The following is a 12,868-nucleotide window of genomic DNA, read 5'->3' on the forward strand; positions in this document are numbered from 1 at the left end:
CATCAGTCACTGTTTGTCAGCATGAGCAACTGGTGTGTTTAATTCCAGAGCAGGGTGAGAAATGGAGACAAACAGTTAAATAACTGAACTGTGAAGAGGACTTCAGGAATGGCAACGTACTGTGAAAGAAAAACCTGTAATGGTAAGAACTAAAAGTCAATTCCTTTCCAGCCTTTAGGAGAATTTTGGTTTATTAACCTGAAAGGTCCAAGCAGTGTATCACAGTTCAGAAGCAAATGAAACTGTCCAAAATAGCCCAGAGGCACCCAGCCTACTGCAGCTCCCCACTGATGGAACTGTGGCAAATCCACCATGGGAGTGATCCAGGCACTCCTTGCATTCTGAATTCTGCCTGTTTGGCATGAATCACCAGTAAAAGGTCAAAATTAGCTGTGGAAGGAGAAGGAAGCTGCAAAAGGTTAAGGCCATTGATTAATTGATCTCTTCATTCCTGTGGAAAACTGCCTGAGGCTGTGGCTGCAAAAATACATTGTCACAAAAATAGGAACAAAATCTGCTGCTCTGAAACTCGCTGCCATCATTTTTGTTAGTCATAAATTATTTCCTAACAGTACCCAGAGTCTGAGCACCCCAGAATCACACTGATTGTGGTGCTCATCTTGGCCCCAAGTGTGGGTTTGAAATGGAAATTACTTCTGCAGTGCTCTAAGAGCTGGTCAAGAAACGTAGGAACAGCAAGAAATGGTCAAAATGAGGGTTTGAAAATCCCTTTTGATGCTACAAACACCAACTGCAGGTCACTGCAGAGTGGAAATCCTGGAGACAGGAGACCACCAAGGTCCCAGAGCCTGCAGGACACAGTAGGGATCAGACACAGATGTTTGCAATGAAAGCATGTGGGAGTGATATAGAGGATATAAACCTTTATGCTCTGAAGCCCCACTAATTGTGAAGTAATAAGCAGGAATTCCATTAATGGGGACACTCCCTGTACTTGTCCCTTACAGTGTCCCATAAAGCAATTGAGTTTGTCTCCAGCAGATGCATTAGATGGTCCATTCATCTGATTTTATAAAGCAATTAGGCTGTTCTCATCTGCCAAGGAGACTTTTATGGGCCTGTCATGGAGAAGTGTCTTCAAGTGATAGACTATTGTGCTGTACAACCAGACCTGGCTCCTGCAGAGCCCAGCCTGTGTCTTTTGGGAGGGTTTATTATTATTTTTTTCCCTCTCATGTCTGCTTAAGTGACAGCTGCTCTCCACTTCTACAATTTGGCACTACTGAAGTGGGCAGCATCAGCCAGTGTGGGCTGCTGGGGAAGTGAAACATCAATCAAGGACCAAGTGCATGAATTCAGCCCTTATCACCAGGGTAAATAACAGAATACCAGGGATGGGGAGCAGGGCAAGAGGTGCTTTTGATTTACTGCCTGTGGGGCAAACCTGCAGGCAGGGTTGGCTCCAGCACACCCCAGGCACAGCTCCCACACCCTGCCTGCTCAGAGCAGCATTTGGTACCTGCTGCTGCCTCCTGCCCCATCCCATCAGGGACCCCGAAGAACATTAGTCCTGCTCCAGTGCAGAAACCCGACACCAGCAGCACATCTGGGCAAAGAGAAATCTCCCTGCTCAGCACAGACTGGGAAGGGACAAGCACTGGGAGTGTCTGGTGCCACCTTAGGGGAGCAGACTAGGAACAGACCCTGGAACTGGGGTGGGGATCACTGCTGAGCTCTGCTGGGACAGGGCAGCCTGTGAAACATCTTTGGTCTTCAAACCAAGCTCTGCCTGCAGCCGTGCCTGGTGCTAAACCTGCCCTCACTTGCTGTGCTCCTGCCTGGGCTCCATCCCAAGCCCGGGAGATCAGGAACGTTCCTGTGCCCACCGCAGGGCGGGGTGGGGCGGGAGGAGACAGGGGGAGTGGGCAGGGAATGGGGCAGGTGAGATCTTTGGGGGGCAGGTGAGCTCTTTGGGGGGCAGGTGAGCTCTTTGGGGCAGGTGAGCTCTTTGGGACAGGTGAGCTCTTTGGGGGACAGGTGAGCTCTCTGGGGACAGGTGAGCTCTTTGGGACAGGTGAGCTCTTTGGGGGGCAGGTGAGCTCTTTGGGGCAGGTGAGCTCTTTGGGGGGGCAGGTGAGCTCTTTGGGGCAGGTGAGCTCTTTGGGACAGGTGAGCTCTTTGGGGGCAGGTGAGCTCTTTGGGACAGGTGAGCTCTTTGGGGGGCAGGTGAGCTCTTTGGGGCAGGTGAGCTCTTTGGGACAGGTGAGCTCTTTGGAGGCAGGTGAGCTCTCTGGAGGCAGGCAGGTTGTCTCCACAGCCAGTGAGAGGGCAGAGCTGTGTGCCTCGGCTCCAGGGAGAGGCTTTGCTGCTGCCTGGGGCACAGGGTGGCCGCACTTCACCTCCCAGCGGGAATTTGGGGTGTGCCTCTCACATCCAGTCTCCCAGGCAAGGGCCAGGCTCCTTCCTCCCTCTTCTCCTGGTCTGTGAGTGACCTAAGGTGCTGAATTACTTCTCAGTGCAAGATGATGGTTTGACACTGTCCCACCTCCACCCCCACTGCCAGGGCTTCAACTGGATTTAACTGAGGACATTCCCCTTATCCCTGCAGCGTGCTTTGGCCAGACCCTCCGTACTGTTTTCCACTTGAAGAGCTAAGTGATGATAATTGTATTCTGTTTCTCCTTCCTGAGCTAATTTTCTGACTCATTGTGGGGTTTTTTCTGCTAGCTTTCTGTTAATCTAGTTGGCATGTTGTGGTTTCTTTGTTCATTATGTGCTGGGGCTATATAAGAGTATTTGTCTCTGGAATTCAGGTATCCCCTGCTCTGTGTTCCCTGTTATCGTCTTCATCAGCAACTCTGCTGAAGGCACTGTGCTGCATTTGGCATGAGCTAACCTTAATAAATTCGGGCTGTTAATCACTCAGACATGTCTCGCTGGATCTTTGCACACTGATTTGTGTGTGCTCAAATAGTTTCCCGGGAGTAGACTTGTGGTGACTCAGTATTTCAACAATCTGCCCTCCAAACTCTCCCTCGGGGCTCTGCCTCCCGGGGGGCTTCTCCTGCCCGAGGGCACGGGGGAGGGTTCGGTCAGCAGAGTGGGAAAAGGAGGGGTCTGCTCATGGCAGGGGATTCTCCCACCCCACACTCCTGCCCGGTGCCAGCCTCGTGTGTGCAGGGATCAAACTGCAGCAGAAACGCAGCCTCCTGCCCCCAGGCACTGCCCATGGCCAAACCACTCTCAGGTTATATTTTTTAAATATATATAGTGCATTCTATGTCTGCCTGAGAGCGGCTGGGAGTCAAGGCATCCTCAAGTGATACAGGAGGCACTGGACAAAGGGTTCGAGGCTCTGAATCTCACTCAGGCATTGATAATTATCAGCCCAGATAGCTGAGCCATTAGGAGATTCGATACAGTCAGCTCTCACATCCTGCCCATTTAGGGCAGAAAAATTCAGCAACGAGGAGATGCTGCGATTGACAGATCCAAGGAAAACCAGCCAGGTTATTTCTGACAGCAAGAGACAGCTAACTACAGGGATTAGCAGAGGATCAAGGGAGTGTGGAGAGACCCCTTCTTTGGAGTAAGGGCATTGATTCCGCCAGAAAAAGGTTATTCAGCCATTTAAAGGAAGAAAGGAAGGAAAACAAACCTAAGAAATATTAAAGACAACACATGGCAGTTTGAGAGCTGCTCACACAAAGGTAGTGAGGAGCGAGGAAAGGTAAAAAAACAAATGATAGCTTCTCTTAATAATTAAATTAGATTATTCTTATTAATTAGAGACGATTTTAACATTTTGAAAAACTCACAATGATGTTTTTTGACTGAAAACAAGCCCTGCTGTACACTGAGGGAGGACAGCACTGGCACTCAGCACAGACAGCTTTGAATTCCCATGTTCAATAATTGTGAGCTCCAAGCAAAGTGCCTCAGGGACCAAGTATTCCCCCACTCCTGCTGCCACTCCTCGTGTTCTGCTGTTTTCTTCTGGTGCAGTATTGCAGTTTACACCCAAGGTGCCCAGCTGGGATCAAGTGGCCTGTAGCAAGGACACCCCTCCTTTCTGTCCTTTTCCTTCTCACTGCACAAATGGAAAAAAAAAAAATAAAAAAAAAAAATCAGTCCTTAGCTTCCCTTCTTTGGTCTGGCTTTTCCTCCCCCACAAAGGTGGTGGGAGTATGTCTTTATACCTTCAAGCCACCCAAGCTCCCCACTGCCTCTCTGGGCAGATCTATCTGGGCTACCACCAGGGCAGACCAGGAGCCCCCCAGCAGACATGATTGCCCTTGAGCTGCTGAAATCCACATTTGCACCAACCAGACAGCCCCAGAGTCCTTAGTTGCTCCTCACAGGACATCCCTTCTGGCCCTTTCTTGACCTCCTGTTGCTTAAATGAGACTTTTATAGCAGCTAGTAACAATGCAGAATGATTCCATTCTTCCATGAGTGGATGCTACAGCCCTGATGAAATATTTTGTGGCCTCTTGTAAACTGCCAGTGTAGCTCTCTTTACTGAATTAATATATTTATAATAAAAAGAACTCGGTGGACTACATTAATCTGTCATCGTGCCATCTGAGCCTACAGCCATGGCTCCTGGGGTGCATCCCTGCTCCCCTTGTCAGGGGAGCTGCTGTGGGTGGGATAGAGGCAGGACAAGAGGAGAAGAAGAATCTGAGAGCAAAATTGCTGTTAACAATCCTTACCTCTGTTGGAGGCTTTGCTGTACACTAACTGGTGAGGCTCCTCACTAACTGGTGAGGATGGAGTTCAGTGCATGTCCAAGCCCTTCCTTCAAACACCTGAATCATCATGGATTTGTTTCTGCTGCTGTGCAGAGCCCCACATTATAGCACAGGTTACATGCCAGTGACAGAAAACCAGGTGCACTCCCTCTGATAGCAGTAAATGGGAAAACCTGAAAGCAGATCAGCATGTCTGAGAAGCTCCATGCCCCCTGTACATATTCCTGCCCCCTGAGCCAGCTGCAGAGTGGGTTTTACTGCTAGAGTGCTGGAGAGGCTGTGCCCACCGTGCCAAGCAGAGGAGGGGCTACAGTCAGACAAGCCAAAAGCCTGCAGAAAAACAGCAGAGCAGCATTGCTGGCTCCTGAGGAGAGACTGGGAGATGCCCTTGGATCCTCTCAGAGCCAGGGAAGTCCCCTTAGCCCGTGGCTCACAGGTCCGTGCTGGCCATCGGGAGGTTCCTGGTGGAGCAGCTGGCCTGGGAGGCAGGTCCCTTCCTGCAGCTGGCCTGCTCCAGCCATGCCTCGGGGCAGGGCATGGCCCTGGCAGGCAGAGCCGGGCCCCCAGCCCCTGGGCCCCTCTGGCAGATGCAGAGCAGCGAGCGCAGCCCAGCACGGAACCTCTGGTTCAGCCAGCAGTAGATGAAGGGGTTGTAGCAGGTGCTGCTCATGGCAAACCAGTGCAGGGCAAAATAGAGAGAGTTCTTTGTCTTGATGCCCAGACTGGAGATGAGCACCACGTAGCAGTTCAGGGGGAACCAGCAGACTGCAAAGACCACCACCACCAGCACCAGCATCTTGACGCTCCTCTTCTTGTTCCTGTGGTGGGTGAGGTACTGCTGGGTGGTGATGTCCCCGATGGCATTGCGGAGCCACAGCTTCTTGGCCAGGCACATGTAGGTGATGGTGATGATCAGCAGAGGCAGGAGGTACAGAAGGAGAAAGGTAGACAGGTCCAGATATTTCCAGACCAACTCTGCGGGCTCGGGGAAATCAGGGAGGCACAGACTCCGGACAGTGGCTTCCCTTGAAAACACAAAATACAGATATGGCGTGTGGCCATGGATCTCACCCTGCCCACAGCCACTGCTCAGAGGTGCAGTGCACACAGAGGGAGGACACAGAGCCACAGCTCTGCCATGTCTCTCAGACTGGACCTGCAGCCCCTGCCCTCCATGGGAGCACCCACCCTGCTGTGTCCCCCAGCAGCCAGGACTCCTTGTTCTGCCATAACCCCCAGCACAGGATCCCTCAGCCAGGGCCACTTCAGCATTTCTAAGCCAAAGCTGTTCTGTAGAGGAGGGAAGGCCATGAGAAAATCTCACGGGCATGACCAACCAACCCTTTCCTTTCCCTTTCCCTTTCCACAACCTTCCTGCTACCACTTAGAACTGGTGTGATGATTACTCACTTGGCTGCAGTTGAACCACTGATAATTAACTAACAGAAGCACTGAGTGCAGCCATACACAGCAGCTCATTTTAACAACCCCTTACACCTGTCCCATCTCATCCAGCCCCAGGATCCAGGCGTGTTCCCACTGCTTGGCCAGCAGTGGCTGCCATCCCTTTACCCTTCACCACACTGCATGTCCCCTCCACACCCTGCAGCTGGTGACTGGAAGTGATGGAATTTATTTCCAGTGGTTGTTTTCTCCTTTCATTTCCTTTCTCTTATTCCATTTTTTCTCTCGTTGTTGGTTCTCCTCTATTCAGCACAGATTTTAGTACCACCAATCTGTACACTGCAATTCACTGCAGTATTGATTAATATCTTTAATATCCTGTTTTCAACTGCTGGAGCTGCCTTTTGTGCCACAAATAGGAGATGGTTGAGAACAGGCAGCTGGAACAGGAGATGAGATCAGAGGAGTGACAATGGATCCACCGAGTACACAGGACCTGGAGACGTCACTCAAGAGGGGAGCTGGCACAGAAGGGAAAATCATCTCTTTAGAATTTCAGCCTTTTCCTCCCCTGCATCTGGGGGACCTCACCATTGGCACAGGGGATCTACCAAAGGCAGGACAGGACAGTGTTTTGGTGAATTCTGATATGATCAGGGACTCAGATGGCTGCTGTGTAGTGCAGCCAAAGATGGATGTTGGTGGAGCCCCTATTTCCCATCCCAGAACCTTAACCACTCCCTGGTAGGAATCTCAGGAGTCCTGCCCCTGCAGGAGCTATTACAAGCAATATTACTACTGTGATATTTTTTTTTTTTCAATGGAAAGCAGGGACAGGAATAGCATGTCCTGGAAGTCCTTATATTGCTGAGCTGCCTCGTGCCAGCACAGGGCTCGGTTTCCTCTGGCCATGCCAAAGGATGAGCAGAGACAGGTGCCCCGAAACAGATCGTAGTGTTGGTTCATTCATGAGCAATTTGTTCCCTAATCCCCAAGCACAGCTGCAGAGCAATGCCAGCACAGAGTAACCCTGCCCTGTGTTTACAGTCTGGACAGCTAGAGGTATGACATCCCCTGGCTATCTCAGGCACAAGCACAGCCAGGGGAGGGCTGTGGAGCCCCCATCACTCATCCAGCCCCTTGTACACCAAAAGCAGGGACAGCCTATGCAGGCACTTACATTCTCCCACCTCATCAACAGGAGGGATCTGGCTGGGCTGCAGGAAATTAGATTTGTCCTTTATACAGAAGGTCAATGTCTACAACAGAAACCTCATTCCTGCTGCCTGTCAGTGTCTCCTTGCCCCACTCCCTGGGATGCTGATCTCAGCCTGAAAATACAGGTCATGGTAAGATTATCCCCTTGGCCTCAAGGCTGGCATTCCTGCGAGGGGCAGCACCAGCAGCGTGACACCTGCCACAAAAATCCCACTTGGGTACTGTTACAGACTGTTTTCTAGACAAGAGAGGTCACAGCAATGCCACAGGCTGGTGGGGACAGGAGGGACAGATCAGGTTGGGTACCACAGAGAAAAGGAATATAAGGGAAAAAGCCCAAGAGTCTGAGTTTGTATTTCTCCCTGTCAGAGAGTGACAAAAGAGACAAGTGCCATTGCTGAGCCTTTTGTGGGGAGATAAGCTTCTGCCTTGAATTTTTTTTCTTCCTCTCTACATCAGAACCTTCTCTTTTTTCCTGGTATTTCCATCCTCATGTCAATGTGAAATTCCACTTCATCTGCTGTCATTGTGCTCAGCCAAACAAAGAGCTCCCTTTCCTGAGGAGAGGCACTATGGCACACCAGGGGCTGCACACAGCTCCTTTTCCTGTCAAAGCACTTGTCCCTCACCTGCCCCCACCATGGCCCCCCAACTCCACAGCTCTGCTACATGAAGAAGGGGGTGGGACCTTCTCTATGTTTTTCTCATTAGTGTAACATTAGACAGAGGAACCTCAGGGAAGGTTGGTCCTTGTTCATAAATACACATGGATGAAATATAGGGAAGTCAGAACCTGAGACTCAATGTATAAAATCCTGGGGAAGAGGGATCAGAAGCCCTGCTGACAAATCACAGTGGTCCCCTGCTCCCTGCAGAGCCTTGGTGATGTCAGCACAGGCATTCCCAACAAGAAGTTCACTTTCTTTCTTTTTGAAACTGCAGTTTGACTCTCTCTCCTCCCTGCCTGGGCTTGGTCTTGTTGGGTCTGAGGAACTGAGCAGGCAAAAGGAGGGAAGAGGAAAGTCCCTCAGGAGAAAATTATCTTCTCTGTACAGAGCCTCTCCTGGCAAGGCTGTGGCACTGGAGGAGGTGTGTGCTGCTACCAGCTGTGCCCCAGCCAGGCTCTGCCTGGGACTGCCCCTGCCCCTGGCTGGGAGTGGGACCAGAGCCTCACCTGGGCACGCAGGAGGTGGTGAGAGCAAACCAGGACAGCAGGACAGGCAGGTCTTCCACCCTCTGCTGTGGGAAGTGGGATGTCACCCATCCACCAACTCCCTCTCATCCCTGTCCCTGTGCCTGGGACACTTGGTGCCCTCCCTGCTGAGCATGTGGCACTGCACAAGGGCTGCCAGACCTCCCCACACTCACTGGCAAGGGGAGACCACTCACCTGTAGTTATACTGGAAAAGCTTCTGATAGACAGCATGGGGCAGGGAGAAACAGGTTGCCATCAGCCAGATAACAGAGATGCTCAGAGCCCCCTTTGTCAGGGACATCCTCTGCTTCAGTGGGTTCAGGATGACCTGCAACAGAGACTCTGTCATGACTCTTCTCCCATGGGAAGCCAAGGCCCTCACAAGGGGAGTGGGTGGTTTGTGACATAACCTAATACAGCTAATGATAGGAAAATGACAGCCATGATTAGGAAAATGTCCTCTTCATTACAGTGATGTGGAAAATGGGAAACACTGAACTTCTCAGTCTGCTCAGAAGACCTTTCTATCCTCAGTCTTGTTAGGTAAGAACTGTTTTCCTTAAACTAGGGGTTATATTACGTCAAAAAAATAAAGATATCTACCCAAGGGTCTTCACTCAAGAGTATAGTTTCTATTCTATATGAACTACATAAGAAATGTCTCTTGTTCCAGCTGTGCCTGTGAAGCTGAGCTTTTCTCCCCTCTGCTGAGACAGAAATTCACCTTCCACAAAATCTTCTTTGTTAGATCTTTAAGCTGATAAAATCTGATAGTCTGGAACTTACTATTTGACAGTAGCACAGGAAAGGGGAGTGAATGGTAGGGACAAGCACACACCTGGGCTGCCCTTGCTGCCCTGGACACTCAGCCAGTGCTTGTCATGACCACAGACAGACACAAGTCTGTGTCACAGCTCAAGTCCCCTCCCAGAGCCTTGGAAGGAAGGGTGGGCAGTGTCACCTGGTGCCTGTCCAGGGCGATGGCCGTCAGGGTCAGCGTGGACACGTGGAGGGAGCAGTACTGCACAAAGCGGCTGATGTGGCACATGGCCTTCCCAAAAACCCACGTGCTGTTCACAAACCGGACCTGAGGGGAAACAACAGCTCATCAGCCTGGAAATGTGGCGAAAACAAATCCATGAGGATTTGTTTTGTTTTCCAAGTCCCTTGGTTGGAACCTGAGCTGGCTCAGTGGCTCTGGCTGGTTGGGGAGCTTCACCTGAAAATTCTAGAAAGATTAGTTATCCTGGTCTCTGAAACACCTTCACAGAAGAGTTTATAGGGTCAAACCCCACTGAAGTGGCAATGCCAGAACCCTCCTGGCCTGACAGACATTGTTTGTGAACAGCAGTAAAAACTTTTTTATTACACTAACAACTATATTTGGAAAAAGTGGATCAGGATTTGATATCAACCCCACTGTCAGATTTGGAGACCTTTCGTTGAAGCATTTATCCAGCTGACATCTCTGAAAAGCTTGACTACTTTCTTCCAGTCACCCACCATGACCAGCATTCAGACTGTTCTGACCCACTAAGGGACTCCAGTGCTCTCCTGCATGAACCTTAAGACACAGGAACTTGTTGTCATTCCCCAAGAAACTCTTGCTGGGGTTTGGTAGCACACATTGTGGTAGACCTTGGAGTTTCTAGGAGGTACAGAGTCTAACAGAGCAACAGAGAACCCACAGGCTGCTGAACAGTGCTTCACTTGCCTGGCAGAGTTATCAGTTAGACTTGGTGGTATTGGGTTCTCACCTCAGCTCTAGGAGGGAATGCATGGAAAGCCTAAGACCACCAGACAGAATTCTGGTGGGTGGGAGACTCCTGTCCTGGCTGAAGGGACAGCAAGACCAGCTACTTACCAAGGTGAAAGGTGTGTTGAGCAGCGTGATCATGATGTCTGACACTGCCAGGTTGACGATGAAGAGGCTGGTGGCTGAGTGCATCCTCTTGTTCTTCAGCACCACGTGGCACACCAGCATGTTCCCAAAGAGAGACATGACAATAATGACTGAGTATGCCACAATGAGGAGCGCTTTCACTGTTGGTTTCTGGGATTCTGGCTCATATTTAGCCAGCTCAGCAAATTTCTCCCACTCAACAATGCGGCTCTCTGTCCAATTGAAGATGGTCCTGTTAGTTGCATGGTAGATGGACATGAGCTCAGCCAGGGAAGAGTAATGGTCAAACTCCTCAAGAAACCCCATCACCTGTGACCTGTATGGCTGAAGCAGTGAGCGAGGCATGGTAGGTCAACCCCAATCTTCCCTGTTTAAAAGCAGTTCCAATGGTGCCATAAAGGGGCTGGTTTGGGATCACACACTCTCTCTTACATGGCAAGAAGAGCAAGAACTTCACAGGTGAGCTCTGGGCTCAAGCAGACTGTCTGACCATCCCGTGCTGCTGTCACAGGAATTTCTTCCCAATGCAGAAACATTCACCTTCTGCTCTAAACAAATCCAAAGACGTCTTTCCAGCAATGATCTGAATTCTGAATAGAAACCAATGCTTCAGTCCCTGGATCAGATAGGTCTGCGAGTGACACTGCAAACATTACAGCATGATTACACCCCAATTCCAACCACAGAGAAACCAAACTCCCCACCCGTACCCCTCTCCCTAACTCCTACCCTTACCCTCTCTCCTTTACCTTGCGCTGCTCTGCCGGTTTTGTCCCTGACGGCGCCCGGTCCCAAGGGACAGCAGCGGCTCCTGCGGCTCCTGGGCTGCACATCCCGCCCCGCACACACACAGCACAATGCACACACCCCGCACCGCACACACACAGCACACCCCGCACCGCACACACACAGCACAATGCACACACCCCGCACCGCACACACACAGCACAATGCACACACACCCCGCACCGCACACACACAGCACAATCCACACACCCCGCACCGCACACACACAGCACACCCCGCCCCGCACACACACAGCACACCCCGTACCGCACACACACAGCACACCCCGCACAGCACACACACAGCACAATCCACACACCCCGCACCGCACACACACAGCACACCCCGCACCGCACACACACAGCACAATGCACACACCCCGCACCGCACACACACAGCACACCCCGCACCGCACACACACAGCACAATGCACACACCCCGCACCGCACACACACAGCACACCCCGCACAGCACACACACAGCACAATCCACACACCCCGCACCGCACACACACAGCACAATGCACACACCCCGCCCCGCACACACACAGCACACCCCGCACCGCACACACACAGCACAATGCACACACCCCGCACCGCACACACACAGCACACCCCGCCCCGCACACACACAGCACACCCCGCACCGCACACACGCCACTCACAACACACCCCTCATCGTACACCCCGCACACTCTGCACTGCACACCCCACACACCCCGCACCGCACACACACAGCACAATGCACACACCCCGCACCGCACACACACAGCACACCCCGCACAGCACACTCTTCACACCCCACACAGCACAATCCACACACCCCGCGCTGCACGCTCCACACTGCACACACGCCACTCACAACACACCCCTCATCGTACACCCCGCACACTCTGCACTGCACACCCCACACACCCCGCACCGCACACACGTCACTCACAACACACCCCGCACGGCACACTGCCCGCACCGCACACCCCGCGCACCTTGCACACCGCTCTCACCACGCACCCCGCGCACTCTCCGCGCTGCATCCTGCACCCCGCACCCCTCTCACCCTCTGCACTGCACACATCCCGCGCACCGCACCCCTCTCTCGCCCCGCACCTCCCTCACCGTGCACCGTGCACCCCGCACCCCGCATCCCGCATCCCGCATCCCGTGCACCCCGCATCCCGCATCCCGCATCCCGCATCCCGCACCCCTCTCACCCCTCTCACCCCGTACACTCTCCGCCCCGCACCCCTCTCACCCCCGGCGCTCCCGCACGTGCAGTGGGCGGGGACGGAGCCGCCGCTCGGGGCGGGGTTTCTCCATTCATAAAACGGCCCGGGGGTCGTTAATAACCGGGGTTAATTAGTGCCGGGTTCCCGGTGCGCAGCCGCACCCGCCGTGCCGCGGCTGCTCCCGCGGTGCCCGGAGGGGAGCTGCGGACCCGGGGCGGTGGCGAGCGGGCACGGAGCATCCGCGCTTGCAGAGACCCCGGCTCTGCCTTACCGGGAAAAGGGGAAAGCCATCCCCGCTCCCTGCCCGGGTCTCCGCGGAAAGGTTCCTGAACTTTCAGTGCCTGTTTTTTTGATGTGTTTTTCTCACGGCTGGGTCCCCTTTGATAGATGCTGACACAGAAGAGGACAGTTTAGGTTGCAAA

The 12,868-nt window shown here is 52.6% G+C and overlaps 1 protein-coding gene across 4 annotated transcripts; it reads right to left on the reverse strand.

The window, feature by feature from the left end:
* Nucleotides 1-3,263: 3,263 nt before the first annotated feature.
* Nucleotides 3,264-12,516, reverse strand: LOC306808559 (G-protein coupled receptor 83-like). 4 transcript variants are annotated; one of them, XR_013776062.1, is made up of 6 exons: nt 12,473-12,516; nt 10,397-11,078; nt 9,494-9,619; nt 8,727-8,860; nt 4,677-5,740; nt 3,264-4,051 (listed from the first exon to the last, which is right to left on the reverse strand). XR_013776062.1 is itself a non-coding variant. In XM_079319235.1 (6 exons), exons 2-6 carry the CDS (start codon nt 10,969-10,971, stop codon nt 5,146-5,148), a joined length of 1,230 nt encoding a protein of 409 aa, XP_079175361.1. In that variant the 5' UTR covers nt 10,972-11,078; nt 12,473-12,516; the 3' UTR covers nt 3,264-5,145. The 4 variants fall into 4 exon arrangements, 3 of the variants coding, with proteins under 3 accessions (XP_079175361.1, XP_079175362.1, XP_079175360.1); XM_079319235.1 differs by having other exon boundaries at nt 3,264-5,740; nt 10,397-10,667; nt 10,868-11,078; XM_079319236.1 differs by having other exon boundaries at nt 3,264-5,740; nt 10,397-10,759; nt 10,868-11,078.
* Between the last annotated feature and the right edge of the window lie 352 nt (nt 12,517-12,868).

This window comes from Erithacus rubecula, assembly GCF_903797595.1.
Source record: "Erithacus rubecula genome assembly, chromosome: 15".
Classification (NCBI taxonomy): domain Eukaryota; kingdom Metazoa; phylum Chordata; class Aves; order Passeriformes; family Muscicapidae; genus Erithacus; species Erithacus rubecula.